This window comes from Mus caroli, chromosome 9, assembly GCF_900094665.2.
Source record: "Mus caroli chromosome 9, CAROLI_EIJ_v1.1, whole genome shotgun sequence".
NCBI lineage: Eukaryota > Metazoa > Chordata > Mammalia > Rodentia > Muridae > Mus > Mus caroli.
The window spans coordinates 52212694-52237911 of NC_034578.1; the positions used below are offsets into that span (position 1 = coordinate 52212694).

Genomic DNA, 25218 nt, shown 5'->3' on the forward strand with positions numbered 1-25218 from the left:
CAGTATCAGGGCACGAGCTATGTCCTATGGAGTGGGTCTTAAAGTGGTTGATTACCCCCTCCCCTCAGTCCATGATATTCATGACGCTACTGTACCACTATGCATATCTTGCCAGGCCAATCAATAGGATAGCTCTCTAGATAAGACTGCTGATGATTTTTCTCCTGTCAACCTGTAGAGCACCCTCTGACATTATAAAAGCTAGCCAGTAGGGAGGACGCTTCCAGATTAGTACTACCTTGATTTCTCCATGTTCTGCGACCCAAGTATGTCACATTTTCCACATCAGGGTTATACCATCAAGTTCTGGTGGGTAAGCAAGAACAGTGATAATAGCTTGAACTGTTTGTGTGTAGGGTGGTGCATTCCTCTGACCAACAACTTAAAGGAAGTATCCCATGGGGTCTTTACATGAACACTGGGGCTTGAAATCAAGTCCTCATGATTGCATAGCAAGCACATTACAACTCAGCAATCTCCCCAGCTTGGTTGGCTGGTTTTCCTATTGATGTTGTTGTTGAACCTTACAAATAATATAAAGCTTACAAGTTCTTTGCCCTTGTCCTCAAGAAGCATACAGTCTAGCTTAAGCAAACTCATAATAAAGGGAAGGGGCAAAAAAAGTATGACAGTTCTGGTCTCTTGTATCAACTCTCAGTTCTTGATTGGCCACTGAGAAGTATAAAGGCCTTTAGGAGCAGGAAACAGATGGGGTGGAGGGGACTCGACAGTGTTTTACCCTTTTGCAGTCTATCTGACCCTACTTTCTTAGTCCTTCAAAGCAACCCACAACTTTTATAATTCTAACTTCAATACATGTAAGGCCAAGTGAAGGAGGCCTCACTTAGTACTTCCACAGAAATCTAAGGCCTGATGAGTTCAATGATCAGTCAGGTTTGGCTTCTGTAGGAAGCATTAATATCACTGATTCAGATCTCAAGCTGGAACTCTCAGGGATGTAATCTGAGCCCTGCTTCTCCAGAGAAGCTGAGAGCAGAGGCTAAAGGGAAAGCTGTCTTCTACTTACAACACTGACTGTAGCCTAACACTATTAAGCCTAAAACAGAGATACTCAATATAGATACCTTGTAAGCCACATGTTTTAAAATTTTTAGTCAGTTGTGTTATGGTTAAAAGAAACAGCTGAGACTAATTTTAATAATAGAATCTCAATTTAGACTAACCACATTCCTTACAAAATCCAAAATAATAACAGAACAAACTAAGGAGGAGCTTTTCACAAGCTCTGTTAGGAGATGGGGTGTGGTCTAGAGACAGAATTGATGGCTGTTATTTGGTTCCAAAAAGTAAGGCCAGTCATGTAGCAGAGCAGCAGAGAGAGAGCCAACAAGAGTCCCAATCAACCAATCAGCAAATATACACTGGAATTCTAGTGACATGGACCACTGTGGGAAAACCAAAGATGGATAAAAATTCTACTGGCTTACTACAGGAAGTATACTCTATCCTTAAAAACTTGTGCCCTCAAAATAAGGACCTAAAGTATCAAAAAACTGACATGAAAATTTTAAAAAATACCTGAAATAAAACACACAAAAAAGGGCAGAGTATATCACAGCATGTGGGATTTAGCTAAAGGAATGGCTACAAACATATTAGCCAGTTGAGTTAGAATTTTTGTCTAAATTCCAAAATGGTGTTGCAAGGAAGCTGGAATGAACTCTGATGCAAATCCTTAACACAATATGTGGGGTGTGTGTGTGTGTGTGTGTGTGTGTGTATGCTCGCATATGAATGACACTGAAATTAAATTAGTTTATAACATGAACTCATGAATTCCTTTTTTGTTTTGTTTTGTTTTGTTTTCTGGAACTGGGACAGGGTTCTGCACGAAGCAACTTCAGATCTGCCTTACTTTAAACAATGGAGAATGAAGATATTTAAACATTTACTTTTTTGTTTATCTGAAATATGGATATGAGCAAGACTGGTTATATCTAAAGCATTCAGAACAGAAAACTAACACAGTATTGTTTTTACTCTAAAAATTTAATCAAGTTTTAAATTTCTTTTTTTACCAACAATCTCCCTCTCTAGAGAGTTGGAGGAAGGAACATGAAAAACTACATTTCGCCAAAGCAAAAAAAACAAAAACAAAAACACCCCCCCACCCCCACCCCCACACTATACAAGTAGTTCTCATGAAATAAGTGCAGACAGTCAATGCACTCAAAAACAAAATCCCCATGCTGCCTGAGACAGGAGCTTTGGAGCAGGGCATTTATTTCTCAGCTCTTTACTCAACAGGCAGAGGCTAAGCAGCAACTGTTGCAGAGAAACAGAAAACAGGCTACATGCCAGGTGAGGCTAGAAATGAATTTATCTCAGCATATAACAAATGTATCTTTGAGGAATAGGTTAACTAAACCATATTTTCTAATTATTGCAAGCCTCCTACACATCAACGTTGCTATATTTCATCCTTCTGCTGTTCATTTAAAAAAGCCAAACTATTTCTTCTGTCTGCCAAGTTGTGTTTAAGACTTCTTTTTGGAAGAGGCTCCAAAAATGCAGAGACAACTCTCTGTAGCTCTTTTCTCAAGCAGCTCTTTGGTCCTCCAACCAAACTGTCAAGCAGGGTTGTGGCTCAACTACATGTTACATGAATGGAAGTTAGACTCAGTCCACTTTAGAGCTAAAATTCTGTCCCATCTATGATTTTCCCATCAGGTTAACACCATGTACTGAGACTGCTTCAAGGGTGACCAGGATTCAAGACTGTACGCCAATCACACAAGTGTGTTGTTGGTGACACACCAGCACTCATGCTGTTGATTATTATTTTATTTTACTGACTTACAATAACTCTACAAGAAAGAAACTATTCCCATTGTATAAGAGAAAGCAGGGTGGCTGGTGAGATGGCTCAGTAAGTAAGAGCACCAACTGCTCTTCCGAAGATCCTAAGTTCAAATCCCAGCAACCACATGGTGGCTCACAACCATCCATAACGAGATCCGACGCCCTCTTCTGGAGTGTCTGAAGACAGCTACAGTGTACTTACATATAACAAATAAATCTTTTAAAAAGAGCGAGAGAGAGAGAGAGAAAGCAGACTTAGGCAGGTTACAGAGCTATCTGAAGTTATAGCCACCTAGTAAAAGGCAGGCTTTTTATTCCTAGCTTTGTTAAGGTATTTTTGAAAAATAAGTTATTTATGTGGAAACACCTTGGTATACATACTACTGTATACTGCTTACCATAACCAGCTGGCTAGCACACTTATTGCCTCATAGCATCATGTTTTCCCTTTTTTTTCTTCAGAAATGGAATACTTATGATTTACTCTCTTGGGGCCAGAGGAATAACTCAAGCCTACATGTGCAAAGCTCTAGGCTTGATTCCTAGCACTGAAAAAGATTTTTTAATAATGTACTCTCAACACAGTTCAAATATCTAACCTAATATTAATTACAGTCACCATTATCATTCTGGAATTAGATATTCAGAGGAAACTTCATACCCTTTGGCTACCCTCTCCCCATTCATCCACCACCACCAACCCTTCTCTACTCTCAAACGATAGGTTTCTTAACCTAAGTCCTTGATTCTAAAGTCAACACTTTTTCTCCTATATGTATGACTAAATGAGGTTACAGTACCATAATATGCTTCAAGTGGAGCCATCAGTCAGCAGAAACTACAGCAAACAATACACCAACCAGAGAGAAAAATCCCTGGAACATGATGAGGTCAGATGAGACTGGCCCACAGAGGTGGCAAGACTCTGAAGTTACTGCTATCTTTAGTATTAATGATGCTTATTTAATTTGTGAGGCCTACATTGAAAACTAGCTGATACTTTTTTGTTAACAATCAATAAAGTCAGTATCTGGTCCCAAATAATCATTACAGGAAAATGTCTAGAAGCAAAGCCACTTCATGACTTAGTAGATGGACCTAGTGTTTATAAGGGTCACAGGTTCTACAAACCCTTAAATTCATATAAATTCCCCACTTCTCTTCCAAACAGCCGACTTTTTATTCCAAGAGGCCTTGGAAATAGGCATTCTCTTCACAACCAGCTGATTTACAAAATGCTGAAAGCTGGTCATGAATTCACGATGCCCCTGCTACCACCTTCCAAATTGCTAGGGTGACACCATCATGCTAGGTCACAGCTTTATGGGTTTTACTTATTTTGTTTTTACTTTTAATGTGGGTATTAAAAATATTACATATGTTGGTATACAGGTTGAAAAATTAAATATAAACAAGAAAAGAAAATTTGCCCTAGACCTTTTTTATTATTATTTTAGCTGTAGATTCAGTTACACAGTATATATAGGACCTGAAACAAATTTTCCCTTAAAAACTGTCTTCAAAATATGATTTAATTACTTTCCAATGAAATGATTTTTCTTTACCTAATTTGATTCTATACTAATTCATAATTTTTTCCATTTGGATAAATATAATTTTAGTATACCTAAAATAACAGAAAGTCAAATATGACCTTGTATACTTTGCCAAATCTACTTATGTGGTTAACTCATATTGAAATGCTTGAGTATACGGCTTAAGATACTTAGAATACTAAGATACATAATCAAGTCTATTACGAAGCTTTTCAACTTAGAAAGTCACACAGAAAGTTTATTTTGACCACCAAATTGTTATCAGCCAAGTTCTTAATGGATCCAAATCAAAATATGTAATATTTTACTTATCTATAAAATTTGGGAGCTGTAAAAGACCACTGCGATTATCTATGTCATATACTTTAATCAATAAAAATAAGTGGAGCTACAGAAAGGAACCCAGACTCTGACCTCCAAGCATTTACCAAGCTGTTCTCTCCCCAGATTTCTAAAACCAGGCCATTACTTAATAAAGACTTCCTGCTACCATTCATCAATTCATTCATTCATTTTTGTGACACGGTTTCTCCAATGTAGCTCTACAATGATATCACCTTAGGAAGTGGGCTGGGCTGGTGAAACACACCTGTAATCACAGCACTGAAGGGGTAGAAGCTGGATAACTGCTACAGTTCAAGGCCAACAGCAGACCCTGAAGGTCAGCCTGGTCTACATCTCAAGCTTCAAGCCTCCAAAACAAGACATGGAGACCCTGCCTCAACAACACACACAAAGGAATGGAACATATACTCCTGTTCTCTGTGGTGGGGAGAACTATTTCCAAGTTGTTAACATTTTTTTTTTCTTTTTCAGTTTGGTTTCCTGAAACAGGGTCTTGCTCTTGCTCTGTGACACGGCTAACCTAGCTCTATGCATCCTGAATTTGCCTTGAGTATCTGAATCTTGAATCTGCCTCTGTCTCCTAAGTGAGAGTATGGCACTACAGGGGTATGGCACCATACTTGTCTTTAAATTGTGTGTGTGTGTGTGTGTGTATTTCTTTGGCCTCAAAGCAAATCTGAATACTGAATGTACTAAATCCATTTGCTGTATTTCTGTCTGGTACAGCGTTTTATTCTTTGACATTCAAATGCATAAATATTAACTTGAAGTGATACACAAAAAATAAATTCATTTTTATATGAAAGACCACAAACTATACTGTGTTGGTTTTCAGAATGGAAATTTACAAGTTTTATCCCTTTCAGGTTATCATTTCAAGATGGCTTAAGTAGATTTGCTATCTACTCTAATTGATTTTCATGTCAGCTGTTAAATTAGGTTGACTATGTACAAGACATGTCAATCTATCATTCAGTAGCTTTTAAGCAGATAAATGGGACAGAAAGGGGGAAATGAATATATATAACAGTCTTTGAAATTTAAATAGTTTGACTTTTTTATAATAAAGTAGTAATGGGAAAAAAAAATCCCACTAATCCAAGCATTCTGGAATAACTGTAAAGAAGTCAGCCCTGATAAATTTTAGCTGAGAAAATAAACCAAAGATATAAATAGAACTACTAATTTTTGGCAACTGCACAACTGAACAACGTATACATGCAAACCACAACCTACAAATGCTGCACCTTCTCTTTGTCACTTAAGCTTCCTTGTAAGGGCTTTGATCATCTAGGCCTTGTAATTACCTTTTAAGAAGCATGCTTAGGGTGTTTTCTGGACTGCGGGTCCACACAGCATTTCTCTTTGTCCTCTTGGGGACAGAACATCAATTGCTTTCAGCCAAATGCACTCACATATGAATATTTTAGTACAATTTAATGCTTCTATACCAACCCCAAAGGAAAAGCACATCAATTTGTGAACACAGTTCTCTTAGAGCTAAAAGCCAAGCTAGATAATGCAGTATGAAAGCAGTTGTCAATCTTAGCTTTTTAGCAAGTTAGAGGGCAGCCCATCCCATAAACTCATTCCCAGTTGTATACAAATAACTCGAGAAAGTTTGTTTCCACACTGACTTTTCAATGCTATCAAAATTTCAAAACAAAGGTCAGAAATAAAATGTACTGTCTTGGTAAATTCTCCTAAACTGCTTACTCATTTGGTAACTTTGATCTTATTCACTTAATCTCAGAATTATAAACAGGAAGTTGATTTGTCAGTAAAATATCAAAATATAGGCAAAGTCATCCACACATATGAAGATGCTGTACTAAGTGTAAGGACACGGCCTCTGGCAACAAATAGTAGGATCTCTAACGATTACAACATGCCTGTGTGCTTGGATGGTTAGGAAGGTCAGGCCATATTAATCAAACAGATCACTGAGTGCAATCCAGAAGAGTAACTACACCCAAATACATCAAGACTTAAACTTAAAACTCTGAACTCCAACAAGTAATAAATCGTAATAAAATCCAATGAGCCTGACAAAGATCAGAGAAATAATTTAATGATTGTTCATGATTTCAAACAACAGAATCTTCTAAGAATCTGTAGAGGCTGGGGAGGTGAACCAGTTGGTCAGAACACTTTCTGTAAAAGCAAGAGGATCTGAATTCAAACACAAAGTACCATGCACCCTGTAATCCTAGCACCAGTTACTGGAAACAGGCAGGTCTCATGCTTGTTGGCTAACCAACCTAGTTGAAAAGGGGAAACTCCAGATTCAGTTGAAAGGACCTGTCTCAAATATAAGGTGAAGACCAGTAAAGAAAAGCAGACATCTTCTGGTCTCTGCAAACACATGTAGGATGCACACCCTAAGTATTAGCACATGTGGGAACACACACACACTCACACACCCTCACAGATTATACATATATACAAAAAAGAATTTGTATTAGTTACTGTAAAATTATCTCGGGCACAGCATTTGTAACATCCCAGGCAGTTTTATATGACATATACACATGGAATCTCTCATTTAACCTGTTTTACATATATTAGCTCACTTATTTTTTACAAATCTGTGAAATAGGGATCATTATCACCATTACACATCTCAGGAAACTGTACCACAAGAGATTAAGGTCAATAGAAAGCAAATGGTAAGATAAGAGCAGAGCTCAGGCAGCCTGACTGGCATCTAGATTCTTAACCAACCTTCTGTCCTTCCATACTTCTTTCTCCCTCCTTTCTTCCTTCTTCCTCTCTTCTCAATTCTCCTCTTTTTTGTTTTAAAGATAAGAGTCTCATCGTCCAGCCTGGCCTGGAACTATGTACAACATGATAATCCTGCCTGCATTTTCGGAGTACTAGGGTTAAAGGTACATGCCACTATCCCAAACCTGCAATTTACACATTTTATAATGTAGGTATCACTATTATTATCCAAATAAACAACCCAAATCAAGTGTTTGCATAAGTATGCATTTAAGGTGCTTATAACTCTAAGTGAGACTATACAATCCACTCAGCAGCTATCCCTTAGCTACTCTTCAGACAGGATCATACATTATATCCATACTGTAGAACTGTAAGTAAAGAGAACATGGACAAATACATTTTGAGATGTTTTGCATATTACTTTTTGATTCAAGGCTTTAGACAATGGTTAAAAGCCACTAATTCTAGTGCTTCAGGAGCTAAGAAGACAATCATCTCCTCTTTGGATCTGAGAGACCTTCTACCACCTTGTTTCTAATTACCCTGACACCACTGAAGAGTCAGTACAGCTCCCTATCCCTAACATACAGGCCACCTATAAAATATCTATTATAAAATGGGTCAAGCGTGATATACTCATGCAATAGGATACTGCAAGTCAATGAACAAACAAAAAACCAGCTGCCTGAAATGACATAGATAATCCTCCAAAATAAATTATCCAGGCATAAAGAACCCATATAGTGTGTTGTTACTGATCTTAAAAACAAAACAAAATTGTGTACTAGTGCTTTTCCTTAACACATCGTTATACATGATAAACTATCACAAGTATAAAATCTATAAAGCATATGTGAACATCTAAGTAGCAATTCAGAAGCAAACACAGCAGGCATCATTGAACTTCAGAAGTTAAAGGAAATCTGTGAGGTCCTCTTGTTAGTTTTTCGTCAATATAAAACAAACTAGAGTCACAGGGGAAGAGGGATGTTCTGCTGAGGAATGGTTTCTATCATATTTCCTGTGGGCATATTGTAGCACATTTCCTTAAATGATGATTGCTACGGAAGGAGGAAAGCCCTCTACGGTCAGTGCTTGCCTGGGCAGGTGGTTGTGGATTGCATGAGAAAGCAAACAGAGTGAGCCAGTAAGCAGTGTTTTCTCACAGTCTCTGATTCAGTTCTTGACAGAAGGTTTCTGCACGAGTTCCTAACTTTTTTCAGAGAAAGACTGTGACCTTGGAGTAGTTATAAGAAATAAACCCTTTCCTCTTCAATTTGGTTTTGGTCAGTGTTTTATCACAACACAAAATAAACTAAGACATCCTCTAAATTCCCCAGTTTCAAATTTCAGAATCACATCTTTAGATATTATTTCCATGGAAAAATTATTAACATAATTCCTTTATGATCTAATACATTTGTCAAAAGGCAAAAGAAAAAAAAAAGTTACAGAAAAGGTGTGAATGGAGGAAAGACACTGAGCCCATGAGAAGTTCCTACGGAGGCAGGAATGATGAGCTCTAGAAAGCAGGGACAGTGTCAGCACCAAACAAGGAAAGGACAGTGTTTTTCTCTGACACAGGGAAAGCTGGAGCTTTGTTTTGTATGGTTTTGTTTTCATAGAGAACATATTCATTTGCCTTTTTGGTCCTAGATAGGTAGTGTTTACCCTGTGCTCTAGGCTCTAATCATCTTGCAGAAAGAGAGCTAGCACCTCTATATACTTACCACCTGACTGCAGATCTAGTCTTTCTAATAAAATTCATTTGAAGAGGGTTTAACAATTGCCAGACTGTACTTTTACTATAACATAAGCCTGAATAGCAGACACAGAACCAAATAGTTTCTGCCTCTCTTGAAAAATGTACTTACCATACAATTGGCTCACACTGAGGGGCATCATAAAAACAACTCTATAAAAGTATTGTCCTATTTATAGTAAAGATATTGTTGTGGATGCCAATCAATAGTGTCTTCTTTATATGGACTCAAGGGATATATCCCTGATCTTGATACCAAGCCAAATGATACTTCTCCTGTACAATTAGTTTGTTTTACCTTTGGGACACTGTAAATCAGGGCACTGATCTTGTTTCCTAATATGAACTGGCTTCTAGAAAACCTAATGCCAAATTTGTAGCCCACATCTAGAGAGGGCCACATAGCTTTCCAATCTTTCTTCATTTGCCACCTAAACTTTCTCAAAACTATCTTAAGTGTCACCTACCACAAAGAGATTGGAAAAGTTTGCCTATTATAGATAGGTAGTAGGGAATAGGGTCATGAATACTAAAAAAAAAAAAAAAAAAAACAAAACCTAAGACTGAAGCCAAATATGGACCAAGTACTACTGTTCACCACAACCACAAAAGCAAAGGCTAAAGAGGCATGACAATGCATGTACTACTTGACTCAAAGGTAGATTCTGTACTGGGGAGGGTAAGGGAGTCAGAATTAGTAATGAATATGGATATAAATGATAAAGTTGGAATATTAAAATACAGAAAATGGGGCACTGAAGAGATGGCTCATTGGTTAAGAGCACTGACTGCTCTTCCAGAGGTTCTTGTTTACAAAGATCAACTCCTAGCACTCACATGGCAGCTCACAATTGTGTGTGCTAGGATGCGATGTCCTCTTCTGGTGTGCAAACATACATGCAAAGTACTCACATACATAAAATACATAAAAAGAAAAATCTTTAAAATATAAAAAAAATGAAAGTAAAAGCACAAACAGAATTTGGAAATAAGATACAACTATACTTTGTAAATTGTTCTGAATGACAAAACAAAACAAAAACCAAACAACAACAACAACAACAACAACAACAACAACAACAACAAAACCAAAGCAAAGCATATAACTAAATTCAGGGCATATTTGGGTATTATATATTTTCTCAAATTAATAAAGAAAATAAAACAATTATTTTATACAAATAAGAAAACTGACTTTATATGGTCTGAATTTGAAGCAGGGCACTTCTTGCTCCTTACAACCAGAAAAAAAAATAGTGGTGATACTTTCCAAAGTTGTTACAAAACTGCCAACAAGTCAGAGCACTGTATATTCTAATAACAGAATGGAAAAAGAAATAAAGCCGTGAAATGTTCAAAAGTGGCAAAATGGACCCATTTAATAAGAATAAATGAATGTGCTGTATTTATCTAAAAACAAAGAATGCTGCATTAGTATTAGTGATAATGTATTTAAATAGCACACAGTTCAAATGGGTAGAGGTGGTGAGAAATTTTGGATGTTCAGAAGTGCAATTCTTGCCAATTGTAGAATATGGCTGCCAAAAACCTAATGCAATATTAAGCAGCATTAATTAAGATATCATTTAGGGTGATAATAACCCAACTCCACACTAGTCAGCAAGCACATGAAGTAATACATTCAATTCTGGACCTCAGGTTTCCTTACGGCCCTATGGGAATAGCTTGTATCAAACTTAAATCTTCCTACTAAAACAACTATAAACCTGATTCAAATACAGATAGCAGCTGTTTCATTATGTTGGAGATCAACACTGACTGGTAGAATTTGAGCAGCCAAAATTCTGTAGGGGAGGGAAACACACAGATATGAGTCCAGCATATTTCTCCTCTCCAAAGGGATAAAGGCCAATCAGAAATCAAGCCCTTTAAATAAAAAAAAAATGCAGTCTGACTGGTTGAAGAAAATATACAGAAGATATGTGGCTACTACACTAGCTGGAAATGTGGAGAAAGTTCCAGAGAAGAGAGAACCACATGGGAGAACCACAGACTCTACAAATAAATTCCACTCATGATGAGAGCTTGCAGCAAATTAGAAATAACAAGGAAGTTCCTCAATTAGGTATCATCTCAAAAAAATAAATAGGCACACCATAGATGTGAAGAAAGTAAACCAAAAACTTACCAGTAGAATGTATTTTAAAACTTCCATAAATCAATAATAAAAGGCAATTTAATAAAAACAAAAGATTTCAATAAACACTTTTAAAGGAAAATACCTAAATAGCCAGTAATACAAGTTACCCTATAATACCATATAATCATGTGAAAGTAGGATTGAGAGTTTAGGACTGAAGGACTCAGGACAGATATATGCACTAAGTGATTCTAAACTACTATCATTTGCTATATAGGGCACTGTACTGGCTAGTTTTGTGTCAACTTGACACAGCTGGAGTTATCACAGAGGAAGGAGCTTCAGTTGAGGAAATGCCTCCATGAGATCCAACTGTAAGTTATTTTCTTAATTAGTGATCAAGGGGGAAAGGCCCCTTGTGGGTGGGACCATCTCTGGGCTAGTAGTCTTGGGTTCTATAAGAGAGCAGGCTGAGCAAGCCAGGAGAGGCAAGCCAATAAAGAACATCCCTCCATGGCCTCTGCATCAGCTCCTGCTTTCTGACCTGCTTGAGTTCCAGTCCTGACTTCCTTGGTGATGAACAGCAGCATGGAAGTGTAAGCTGAATAAACCCTTTCCTCCCCAACTTGTTTCTTGGTCATGATGTTTGTGCAGGAATAGAAACCCTGACTAAGACAGGCACTAATGAAATGACAGGCAAAATACAAATGAGTCTGATGGTTTTATGTGTCAATGTTAGTGTTCTGACTTAACAAGTTGCAGTGTGGTTGTGTAGGAAAATGCATGTGTTTGAAACTACGAGGGCATAATATCAAATCATATCTCTCAAATGGTCACACAAACACAAAAGTTTTGCTCTATACCTGCAAATTGATTGTTTCCCAGAAATATTTTAGACCACTGTGTGTGTGTGTGTGTGTAAAAATATATACAATTTATACATCCATGCCTATAATAGTCAATCTTCATTGTCAGCTTAACAGAAGCATGCCTTTGTGAGTGCTTTTGAGGGTATTTTGCTTAGCAGGACAGGGAAACCCACTCCGAAAGTGGATGATTCTATCCCATGGGCTGGGATTCCTGACAGAATGAAGAGAGGAGAATGAGCTGAGCACCAGCATTCATCTGTTTCCTGACTGTGTGACCTTACTGAGTTCTTGTCCAGTCTTCCTCACCATGATGGACTGACCCTGAAACCGTGAGCCAAGGTAAACCTTCCTTCCTTCAGTTTCTTTTGTCTGGTATTTTGCCTCAGCAACAGGACAAGTAACTAGCATAGTGCCCAAATAGAGAGTTAATACACTATAATTCTCTGATGGGGTTATAGGAGCAATGTTAAAGTCTTCAAAGCATTTAATGTTTAATCTCCTCATGAGCAAAATTCGATAGTTCTATATTCTAAGAGGAGTGCTGAATAAAGCTGACTGCATGAAACTTACTTACAATACAAGAACGGATGCCACCAGCCACTCCCTGAACTCTGCTCCTATTTAAGAACTATGAATGCCCCCTTTCTGTCACAGCAAGTCTGCTTGCTACTTCAGAGTACACACTGAATTTCCTATAAAAGTAGTTTTGATTAGGAAGCTGTTGATCTTTTATGAATTCAAGCCTAAATGTGTCTACTCACATAAAACTGTACATGCAAGATTTCCACAAAAAATATATGTGTGCCACACCTAATTAAATGTCATGGATGGCTCCAGCTCATCTGCTCAATAAATCTACTTTCATAGCCAGACTAATGTGGTATGACAAGCAAGTCAGTCACACAGTGCTTTGACTTAATTTATGAATAGTTTTAGTGCTATATTCAGTACTGAGACGGTCTCTGCTTCAAGTAAGCTAAGCAACACAAAATATATTAACCAAAAGAAGAAAGATTGCTTCATTGAACTTTGTTAAAATGAAACATTTCTTCTCATCAAAAGAAAAAGAACAGGAGAGTCCTAGCATGGGGAAAAAGAATCACAGTACATACCTCAAAAATAATTTGTATACAAACTATATAAAGGCGCTCCAGAAAAAGACAATAAAAAGATAAGCAATTCAACTTTAGAAGGACAGATATTTCAAAACAAGCTTCAAAGAAAAGTCTTAAAGGAGTTGGGGGACAGGAAATCACAATCAAAATATTTTGTATAAAAAGGTTTTAAAAGATGATTTTTGAAGTCATCATCTAATAAACTAGGGCACTAGGAAATCTTAATGGATGTGATATAATAATATCTTGTTTTTTGTTTCTTTTTTGGGGGGTGGGGGTGGGGAGGGGGTTCGAGACAGGGTTTCTTTGTGTAGCCCTGGCTGCCCTGGAACTTTCTCTGTAGACCAGGCTCGCCTCGGACTCAGAAATCTGCCTGCCTCTGCCTCCCCAGTGCTGGGATTAAAGGCGTGCGCCTGGCTTAATATCTTGTTTTGAAATAACAAAAGAACACGTTGTTTTGAGTTACATAAAAATATTTTCCTCATGTCTCATGCAATATAAATTTAAACTGAAAAAATGATTCAATACATTACTTATGAAATATGAATGGTCAGAAGATGTTTTAAAAGACTCAACTTTCAAGTCAACATTTCTTATATTTCCCTTTTAAGTTCTGCAAAGGGTTTTAGAATATCTTATCTGGCTAGGTGTGGTGGCTTAAGCCTGAAATCCTAGCACTTGGGAGGCTAAAGCAAGATGACTGCTAAGCTCTCAGACAGACTGAGATTCCGTCCCATCCTCTTGGCAAAAAGGAATATTCTAGCAGTACTTATCTGTAAAGATCAAAATTCCCTGAAATTCATGCAAACATAAAAATGTAGAACTAAACTAGGTACTCAGGAGCACACAAGACTGTAAGTGTCACTAGTAGTTTCTAATGACAAAGGTCCATGAACATAGGCTCAATTAGAATAGGTTAGTTGTTGGAACTGCTTTTAGACTTTATGAACAATAAATATTATCAATGTAAATTTATAATAGCAATAGTAGATAGGAATGTAGGTCAGTGGACTAGCACTAAGTTCTCTCTCTACCACATCACACACACAGAATACCAACAAAGGCAATGGCAATAGTAACACAGCACTGTGACCTCATAATGCTTTAAATCTTTTTGCAAAAAGTTCCTAATTTAAAAATTGCTAAGCATTTTATTAAGATCAAAAACCTCCAGATCTTGTGAGGACACATTCACCATCATAATGGTTAGCTGTATAGGATCACTGACTAAGACATAAATCACAGAAATTATTGTCCAACAAATACATACAGTGCTGATCCCCACAGAATTCTGCAGGGTGTATTTTATTGCAATACTTACTGGAGCTACTATTTTTCCTGTCTGACCAACTTGCATGTCATTGGGAACAAAGCCAGCATCAACAGCAGCTCGGGAAGCACCAACTGAAAGGGAGGAAGTGTCATATTTTCAAGCTCTATTATTCAGCTAGTGAGACAGTCACCAAAAACTACAAAATAACATTCTAATATTTTACAGTCAAAAAGTATTGTATACAGAACTCACTTTTGAAAAAGAAAATCCTGATTAACGATTTGTAACTGATCAAGGATTCTAAACACTAAATACAAGTACATTTCTCAAGAAAATAATTTTCATTGTATGCTATACTCACAAATTTCTTTGTTTTTGTTTGTTTTTGAGACAGGGTCTCTCTATGTAGTCCTGGCTATCCCAGAGCTCACTATGTAGACCACATTGGCCTTGAACTCACAGAGATCCTCCTGTCTGGGCTTTCTGCATATTTGAAGGCATACACCACTGCTCCAGGTATAAAAAATGCTGTATAATACCATTACCTCTTATGATCAGATAAAATCATATTCAATGCAAGATTGAGGTTTAACAAGTATCTCATATTAAATTAATAAATAAAAATGTAACTGGTTTCTTCTCCACAGGAGATCTATTCGTAGGGCAGAAGCACCCCTTCTGGAGAGTGAAGGAAAGGGATTCAAGCATTCCTTCTGTGTTCTGTTGCAATAATTTATTCTACCTGTTGTAGTTTCCTAAGATGATTAAACTTAGATTGCCTTTCTTTTCTAATACACATTTAGTACTATACATTTCCCTATAAGAGATCATCCTGGTGGTACAGGTCTGGACTCCTAGCTATATGGGAGGCTGAAGCAAAAGGATCATAAGGCCAGAATGGGCAAGGTATCGAGACTGTCTCAAAGATTTGGAATTTAAAAATGAACAAATAAATAAAAGGGGGTGGGGAGCATGTAGATATAGCTCAATAGTGGAGTTCTTGCCTAACTTGTGAGAAGCCCTTAGTTCACTGCCTAGCACTTAGGATAAATTCCCCTCCCCCATACCACTGACTTTACTGTACCATACATCTTTTTTTCACTCAGCTTAAAATATTTCTTTTGAAATGTGTTTCTTTACTCATGTTACACAGAAATGTGCTGTTTAATCTCTCCATACATCTTGGGATTTTTCAGTTACGTTTCAGTTACAGACATCTAGCTCAAGCTAAAAACAGAGCATAAGTCCTCCTCCTTTACATTCATGAAGGGGTTATATGGTCCCAAATACAGTCTTCCTTGGTGAATGCTCTGTCACCTTGAAAATTTGCTGTTGTGTAACAAAGACATCAATAGATGTTAATTTAATCCAGCTAATTACTGAATTCAACTGAGTTTCCCTGTTAGTTCTCTACATTCCATGGGTACAGAATTCTGGGTCACTGGGGTTTTTCCTCTCAACACATGAAGTCTTACACCCCATTCTCATCTTACATGATTTCTGAAAAGACCAATGGACTTATCTTTGCTACTTTTATAGGGTAAGACTTTTGTTCCTCCACTTTGGTTTCTTTCATCTTTTATCTTCATCTTTGACTTGTTATAGCTTGGAACTTACACATATACATTGGTGTTTTCTGTGCTTCCTGGATCTTTGCTCGGGTATGGCGTGATCCTACAACTTCTCAAGCTTTGCTGTACCAACCCCTCCTGTTCTTTTCTCCCACCTCCATCATACCCAGTACTCTTCAGTTGTAGTCGGTTTTTACCGTGTCACTTGTACTTTTTTTTTTTTTTTTTTTTTTTTTTTTTTTTTTTTTTTTTTTTGTTTTTTCGAGACAGGGTTTCTCTGTGTAGTCCTGGCTGTCCTGGAACTCACTTTGTAGACCAGGCTGGCCTCGAACTCAGAAATCCGCCTGCCTCTGCCTCCCGAGTGCTGGGATTAAAGGCGTACGCCACCACGCCCGGCTGTCACTTGTACTTTTTAAGTGTCCTTGAGGTCCTGGGTATTTCAGTGTTGATTTCTAACTCTTTTTATCTTTGCTTTTTAGCTTTAAGCATATCTGTGGCACAGCTTCAGGCCCAGACATTCTTTCCTCATCCTTCCAGTTTACTATGCTTATAAGATGCAGTCATTTCTGTTTCCATGGGGTTTTTAAATCTTTGTCAATGTTTTAGTTCTTTCTCACAAGAAAGAAAAACAGTGTGCATATGTAAGTTCATCAGGAGTCAGAGCATGTGTGGAGGTGGAGAACAGCGGGCAGTAGTCTGCAGTAGGCTCTGAAGTTGGCACTTCAGTATTTTACAAATCAAAACTAGGTAAGATTCTTAAGAGTTGGCAATTGTAAAACTGCCACACACATTCTTCAAAAATTACTAGGACACTCTCCTCCCTTTATAGATGTTTCAGTTTTGGTCTAAGAAAACCACTGCAGAAAGAATAAAGTAAATAATGGTCAAAACTGGAAATCATGTTAAACAAAGTAAGTCAGATACAAAAAAGTAAGTATCTTATGTTTTCTCTCATGTGGAATCTAGATTTAAAAAGTAAAGACATGGAAGTAGAAAGAGAATTACATAAAAAGAGAAAGAGAAAAAAGAGGAAGACAGAAAAGAAATAAGTAATAGGGGAAATATGACCAAAGTATTCTATGTACACTAATAGAAATAGAAAGGCCATAGCCAAATGCTATTTTGTATAAATGACAAACAGTCAAACAATAAAGCTAAGTCAATGAAGGAAAAGAAGAAAGCATAATGACCTGAAGTGTTGGAGGACGTACATATAAGCATAAGGAAAAACACTTCCAGCAGAAAGAGAACACTGTGCTACAGAGGAGAATGACCTTACCTGCAGCATGCAGCTGATCTGCCAGGTCATACAGCAGTTTAAAGTTCTCTCCACTCTTCAAACCCCGACCTCATTGTAAACAAACAAACACATAAATAAATAAAATCATGTACATACAAGTTGATCTCTGTAAAATGGTTGCCATTTTATATGCCCAATCTAATGCCCATATTATAAACTGCCACATTAAGCACACAAACCCTTCTTCAAAACCTTTTATGACTGCTATAAAGCATTCATCATTGTAGTTATTTAACTACATAAAGAACACTATGGTATCTGCAGTTTCTCCACTATAATGGAAACACTTGAAGTCCAAGATGCCTGATCCATAGCTCTCTAGCTCATTGCCATATCTGTGGTATTAACATGCAGCTCTTATTAGCACTTGGTAAATATTCCCTGCATAACTAAACAAAACTTCTGGCTAGATTTCAAAATCCTTGAGAGCAAATACACTCTACCTGTTATTTTCATTTCTTCAGGAAATCAGAATGCAACAGGCCCATCAAAAAACATATATGGACTAATATTTCCTGAAAATGCAAGCTGATATACAAGACAAACATCTTTGCAAAATATTAATTCCTTTCCTCTGAATACCACTTGAACAATAGATGGATGTTAGGAACATTAACTATTTTTTTATTGTTTAATTTGGAAAGATTTTAAAATCACATCAATCCTTATCCTCTGAGTCAGTCAGCTGACAAAACTACAAAGGAGCATAATATACAAAAAAAATGTTAAGTCTTACACCACATTCAGGTTCTGATATTAACTGTGAAGGGCTTTCCAAGTGTCATCCACACAGACCAGTATAACATTCAAAATCATTAAAAGTAAAATGGAGTAGGGGATTTATATACAACTCTGAGATTCTAACCACTTTTTCTATAATTCAGAAGCCAATCAAATGCCACAGAAAAACATGGACGTTTGTAAAACCGAGATACCATGTGGCAGAGATGTGCAGATGAAATTTGTGCCCTGCTCCCCAGTGTCAGATGTGAGACAAGAAACCCATATTCTATTTATGATCTAATTTCATATTCCTGGTAAAATATGACTAATACTTGCAACTTACCAACTTCTGTCATTTGTAAAGAAAAAGTAAAACAAAAACGCCTATATTCTAGATTACAGATTCAGCTCTACAGTAGTATAGAGCTTGCTTACCAGTACCCTGAGTTCTATCCCCAGAACCACCAAAACCTAAATAAAAGTCTGTTCCTTTAATGAGGTCTGTGCACTACATAGCTTATGTCATCTTTTAAATGACTACTGCACTTACCACCAGATACCACCACTTTGGCACCAGTTAGTTCTGGTCGGTCACTTTTTGTCAATTTCTGGTCAAGCCACTCTGATATTCCCACTGATGAAGAACTTGGTGCTGCATACATTGACAAATTAAAAATGATGTTGACTTCAAATATATAGTAGTAATTATTTTTAAGACCAACACAAAAACATCCAATACTAGAAAACTTAAGTTCCTACATTTTCACAGTCCCAAATTCATTTTCTTTAATTAAAAAGTGTTAAGAGGGTACGACTCTTGAGAAGTTGATACTACTCATAAGTTCATCTGTAAAAACCAGAATAACCCATTCTCTCTAGTGTTCAAATAAGATGCCAGACATGTTAAAGTGGAAGTCCTATTTCTACCATTATTACATTCTCCTATTATGTTGAATCACTCAAATACCACCCTAGGAAAGAGTAATGAGTTAAACAGCCCCAACATAAATGTAAGTTTCATCGTAATTGATCTCCTCTCCTACTTTTTAATCTACCAAAGTGATTATCCTTGTACAAAGATGATGTGAAACAGACATAAATTATAACTATTTACATAACTTTGGAATATGAATCAGTTGAATTTTTACTTTGCGTTACAAGTTAAAGTAGACACCAACCCGTATTCTTTTTTTTAAAGATTTATTTATTTATTTATTTATTTATTTATTTATTTATTATATGTAAGTACACTGTAGCTGTCTTCAGACACACCAGAAGAGGGCGTCAGATCTCATTATGGGTGGTTGTGAGCCACCATGTGGTTGCTGGGATTTGAACTCTGGACCTTCAGAAGAGCAGATGGGTGCTCTTACCCACTGAGCCATCTCACCAGCCCCACCAACCCGTATTCTAATCTAAGCCAAACAAACAAAAAATGCCAACCTATCGAAAAGGCTCATATGAGAATGCTTACCCTTTTCTGAACTAGCACTACCTCCACTTGCTGCTGCAGCCTCAAAAGATGTTCCTCGAACAGAAAACACCTTTACTTTCTCGTCACACTTTACTGTACACAACGCATTTCCTGAAACACAAAATTTATTATGAGGGAGGAATGCCAAAAGTATTCCTGTCAGGCTCAGAATTCATTTTACAAAAATGAGGCAAAAATAACGATGGGCAAGTTGTTTCCTACCCCTGCTAAGTCTAGGAGAGGAGGAACACCAGAGAGAAGACCGTCACCAGGGGCCACCTGTACAGCCAGAGTTACTGCCTGGCATCAACACACAGAGGCAGGTGGCTGTAGTGAGAAGGCACCTCTCAGTGGGAGTGGGAAGGAAGCTTCTTTCTCCCAAATCAGCTCTATCAGTAACCTAAAAATATGAACTGCTATACCTTAATACAAATGCAACTGCTGTACATAACAGAGGAAGATAATGCGAAAGCATGACAGGACATAAAATACAAGTTCAGAGGAACCAAAGGTTTAAAAGGATTAAAAGGATTAGACATTTCGCATTTTGAGTGACTGACACTATGACCAAATACTTGAATACCACTGAAGATTACAGGTCTGACGAGACATACAACAACTTTAACCAGTAACCAAAATTGTTGCCTTCTCCAGTCCCACTGGAGATCAATGTGCTTAGAAATAATCAAGTAAAGAGATGCTGAAATGAATTGTTTAATGCACATTGAACTTCAACTGCACATTGAAAGCAAAGACTGAGAAAACTATTTTAAAAAGAGTTTGCCTTTCAAGGTACTACTTACAAAATATAGCTACTTAAACAAGACCTGACCAATGATAATAGCAACAGACATGCTGATATGGAAAGGGTGAAGCCTCACAAGTCCCATCACTAGACAAAGAAGCACAGGACAGCAATGACTGCTGAGAGAGGAGAACTAGTCTCTCTCAGGTATGAGCCCTTTAATTGGTTATCCAATACAACTGGCTATCCAAACAGAAGTAGCCAGCTCTGAAATCTTATACACACAAGCAAACTAAACAGACAGAGTAGTTGTATTTATACAGTCATGCATATGTGTATGTAACAGTAATAAAGAAAAATGGGCCATCAACTGACAGAAAAGGAAATGATAGTAGAGGTTGGAGGGAGGAGTGATATAATTACATCACAATTAAACATTTAAAACACATATATATTGGATGGCAAACTTAATCTTTATTAATCACTGGAGGGAAAGATCTTACTCCATAAACTGTAAGGCCAGTATAAAAGCACTGTGCACATAATAAATCGGACAGTAGCTATTCTCAATTAAAGCATTTTTCAGAAACCTTTAAGATGGTCCATTTAATCGTAGGTTTGTTTCCTAATCCTATTTCTAAGATTTATGTATACTGTAAAAATTAACATGTTGATTAATTATCTTCCTTAGAACTTACCTGCATAGATAGTTCTCACAAATGTGTCAGGTGACTTGATCTCAATGATGTCAGAAACTGGGGCAACATTAAGTTTGGCAGCTACTCTGGGCAGAAGGTTCTTAAAAAAAAAAAAAAAAAAAAAAAAAGCAGTGAGTAAAAAAAAAAAAAAATGACTGATACAATGATCGACAGCGGTATCTCCTAAACCCCTTTAAAGGGGTGTAGCTTCTGCATAAATTTTAATTCAAATTCAAATATTTTACACTTCACATATATCTCTGGACAAGGGATATCTAGCTTTTGAGATAGTCTTTGAAATTTAGTACCTACCATTTCTGTATATTAGGAGTTATAGAAGATTTATAGTAATAAGAAGCTGATTCAATTTGATAAATTATGAGATCTACTGCCCTAATAAATATCAAGTACAATATGTGACAGTTATGGATCCCTGAATTTAAACAAGAGAAAGAGAAAAAAAATAGAAAAGTAAAACACTGGAAAAGCTTTTACTATATATATTTACTAGAAAATAGAAAAGAAAAAATTTCAATACATGGTGCAACCTTTGTCAAGTTCATGTTGTAAAAACAGATCAAGCACAGCAGCCTGTGTGTCACACATAAATTGAATATCAAAACAAACACACATGCTCTGGCTGATACAGGCACATAGCAGTTATATGTTATACATGTATAACTTTGTTCTCAGTAGCCAAATCCTTAAGCAGGTCAAAATTGCCTTGGGTGTTAGTTACCACATCTTGTACCGAGAGGAAAGAGAATTTGCATATGTCTAGTTAAAATCCTACTATAACTCTAGGATTCTAAAGCAGAAGAGAGTCACTCAGTGAAGACTGAATTTCCAAGTTCTGGACTGAGGTTCTTTTACATAATATATGTAATTTTAAAAAGAGAAGCATTGCTTTTTTAAAAAGAATTATTTATTTTATGTATGTGAGTAAACTGTAGCTGTCTTCAGAAACACCAGAAGAGGCTTCAGATTCCATTACAGATGATTGTGAGCCACCATGTGGTTGCTGGGAATTGAACTCAGGACCGCTGGCAGAACAGTTAGTGCTCCTAACCACTGAGCCATCTCTCTAGCTCTGAGAAGCATTGATTTTTATCCCACAAAGATAGACTTTTTCGTAGCTCATTCAGTGGCACCTCACTGGTTTCATGACTCTGCTTCTGAAAGGCATTTCAAGATAACACCACAAACTAGTTCTCTCTCTTCTGTAAAGATTCTTCTAAACTACCTGCCATTCTACCTCATTCTGTATTCTCCCACATGTACATATAATTACAATGTACTAGCCTTGACTAGCATGAACTTAATATCCATGCTGTATGACCCGCTAACTAGGAGTCTAAGCACACTGACGGTAGGGGTTGTGTTTTCTAGTTCTCTTCTGTTTTTGTCCTATTTCTACTCAGTGACTTCCTACAAATGATGCTACAAGTACTGACAGGATCAGCCTCCTGACTGCAGAGTTTCTAAAGGAAAAGGTTCTAATTTACATTTTGTCACACCTTCATTAGATAGTAATCCTCTTTCAAACATGAATAAAGAACTCTGGCCTTGACTACTAAAAAGCACCAATGTCAGTTCCCTTGCTCTGAAGATCCTCCTCTCCCACCCTTTCCCCACTCCCATTTCCACTACCCCTCCACCACAGGGGACTCATTTCCACCTTCACTGTGCTCTACCATCCTGCCCAAGTTCCTAAACACCTTCTTCCCTCTGAGGTCCCCTTCCTACTTTCATGACCTATATCCATATATACACACATATAAACATTCAAAGCTAAGAACCAGAGAAATAGTATGTTGTATTTGTCTTTCTGAATCTGGGTCATCTCTGTATTTGAGCTTCCAGATTCATCTATTTTTCTGAAATTTTCATATTTATTTCTTACAGCCCTGCATTCACTCATGTCCTGCATCCATTTATCTGTGGATGGATGTCTAAGCTGGTTCTAGTTCCTTGCTATGGTGTATAATTCCACAGTAAAGTGTGTAAGTATCTCTGAGGTAGGATATAGGGTCCTTTGGGTATAAGCACAGGAATGGTACAGCTGTCTAATATGATAGTTCTACTTGTAATTCTTTGAGAAATATGACTTTCATAATGGCTATACTAGTTTACACTTCCACTGGTAGTAAATAAAGGCTTCTTCTTCCCCTAAATCCTCACCAGAATTCTCTCTCCTTTATTTTCATGATGATGGCTACCCTGATGAGGATGAAGTGAAATCTAAAGTTTTGATGTGCATTTCTTTTATGGTGAAGGAGGTTGTATATTTTTAAGAGTACTTGAATGCCACCCCACCCCCACCCCCACAACCCCTGTGTTGAAGGCCTGGTTCTAGCATTTACTGCATTTGGGAGATGATGGAACTTTTAGGAGATAGGACCTATGGCAAGATAGTTGGTATTATACTAACTTCTCAAAGGAAATATTGAAATGCTCATTTTTTTCTTCACCCTTTTCTTTCCCTCCCTTCTCTCTGCTTTCTGGATACTACAAGATTAGCAATTATATCTTCTCATGTACTTCTATCATGAGCCTTGACCTCCTAATCTACCACAGGGCCAAAGTGACAAGGTGAAATGATTGAAACCATGAGCCAAGATAACATACCTCCTTTTCTCAGGATTTTTTTTTTCACAGTGACTTGCCCTGTGTCTCACAGACTCTAGGCCCTGTGTCTCAGTCAGATGTGTAACAGGCTAGATAAACCCTTTTTGCCTCCATAAATTCATGCCTGCAACTGGGCTCTGGGTCCCCTCCATTCTCCTGTGTCAAGAGACAGTGGTCCAAGCTCTAGCTTGAATAAAGAGACCCTAGTGCCATTACATGGGATTCAGAATGCTCCTTGGTAGTCTTTCTGGGGTTCACGAACATTTCCTGGCACAACAATAAAGAGAGCTTATGATCAAACTACAGCTATCTTTAAGGCTATCCCAAGCCATAACACAGTCCTTCCCAAATCCCTAGAGAAGACAGACTTAGATTTTCTACTATATCCACCAGCCATCCAAGTAAATCATCTCTTAAAATGAATAACTAAGCTGCCTGTCTGTAATCCCTGCATTTGGGAGGCAGAGTCAGATATTTGACACCAGTCTGATCTACAGAGTGAGTACCTGCATAGCTAGGGCTACGGGGAGGGGGGATGGGGGGTGAAGGAGAGGAAGAGGGAGAAAGAAAGAGAAAACACACATACACAAAAATTCCATTTAATAATAATAGTTTTATCTGGGTCAATTCCAAAACCTAAAAGTGACAGGTTAATAAATTATAATAAAATTATAAAATAATAGTTATCTCTGTGACAAAATTTAAAAATCTGATGAAATCTTAAAAGAATAAATGTTAGCAGTATGCCCCTTAGTGCAAGCGTCAGGACTGGCTATTTAAACAAAGACCATTACATTTCCAGCCCAGTGAAATTCATTCACTTCTCACCTTTCCAAAAGCAGATGCTCCAGCACAGATGTGTGTGTAACTGAACTGCTTCTGAGTTTCCAAAATCAATGGTGTGAGTTCCTCTGAGAATTAAACACAGTTGATGAAACACATTTCATGCTGTCTTCATAATCATATATTGAGCAGAAGAGACACTACATTTTCCCACTAGAACACCTCACCTGGAAGGAGGCCTTTGTATGCATCATGCTGAGCCACCAGAACCTTTGCTACACCAGCTACTTTACATAGATCCTGTACCACCTGTGATAAAGAGAAGGGCTTCTAAGTATCCACCAAAAGAAACAATGAACCAACACTGTTAAGTTTTAACCAAGCATAAAATCTTAACAGCCAAGTATGAAAAACTACTTTTTGTTTGTTTTGAGATGGCGTAGAGGAATGCTACCCATAGCCAGGTGTGGTGGTGCATACCTTTATTCCCAGTACTCGGGAGGCAGAGGCAGGTGGATTTCTGAGTTTGAGGCCAGCCTGATCTACAAAGTGAGTTCCAGGATAGTCAGGGCTATACAGAGAAACCCTGTTTCAAAAAGCCAAAAACAGAAAAAAACAAAAAAGAAAAAAGAATGCCACTCATAGGCTCATATACGTGTATGCTTAGTCCCGAGCTGATCAGCTGAACTCTGTGAAAGGACTAAGAGTTATGTTCTTGTTGAAAA

The 25218-nt window shown here is 37.4% G+C and overlaps 1 protein-coding gene across 1 annotated transcript in view; it reads right to left on the reverse strand.

Annotated features, from left to right (window-relative positions):
- The window catches only part of Etfa (electron transfer flavoprotein subunit alpha), a 61338-nt gene that overhangs the window by 14695 nt on the left and 21425 nt on the right, over positions 1-25218 (reverse strand). The window contains exons 3-9 of the mRNA XM_021171712.2: positions 24721-24802; positions 24539-24621; positions 21083-21182; positions 19640-19750; positions 18716-18817; positions 17422-17490; positions 14620-14702 (exon numbers count right to left, since the gene is read on the reverse strand). Of these exons, the coding sequence (XP_021027371.1) occupies positions 14620-14702; positions 17422-17490; positions 18716-18817; positions 19640-19750; positions 21083-21182; positions 24539-24621; positions 24721-24802 (630 nt within the window). The remainder of the gene's footprint in view (positions 1-14619; positions 14703-17421; positions 17491-18715; positions 18818-19639; positions 19751-21082; positions 21183-24538; positions 24622-24720; positions 24803-25218) is intronic.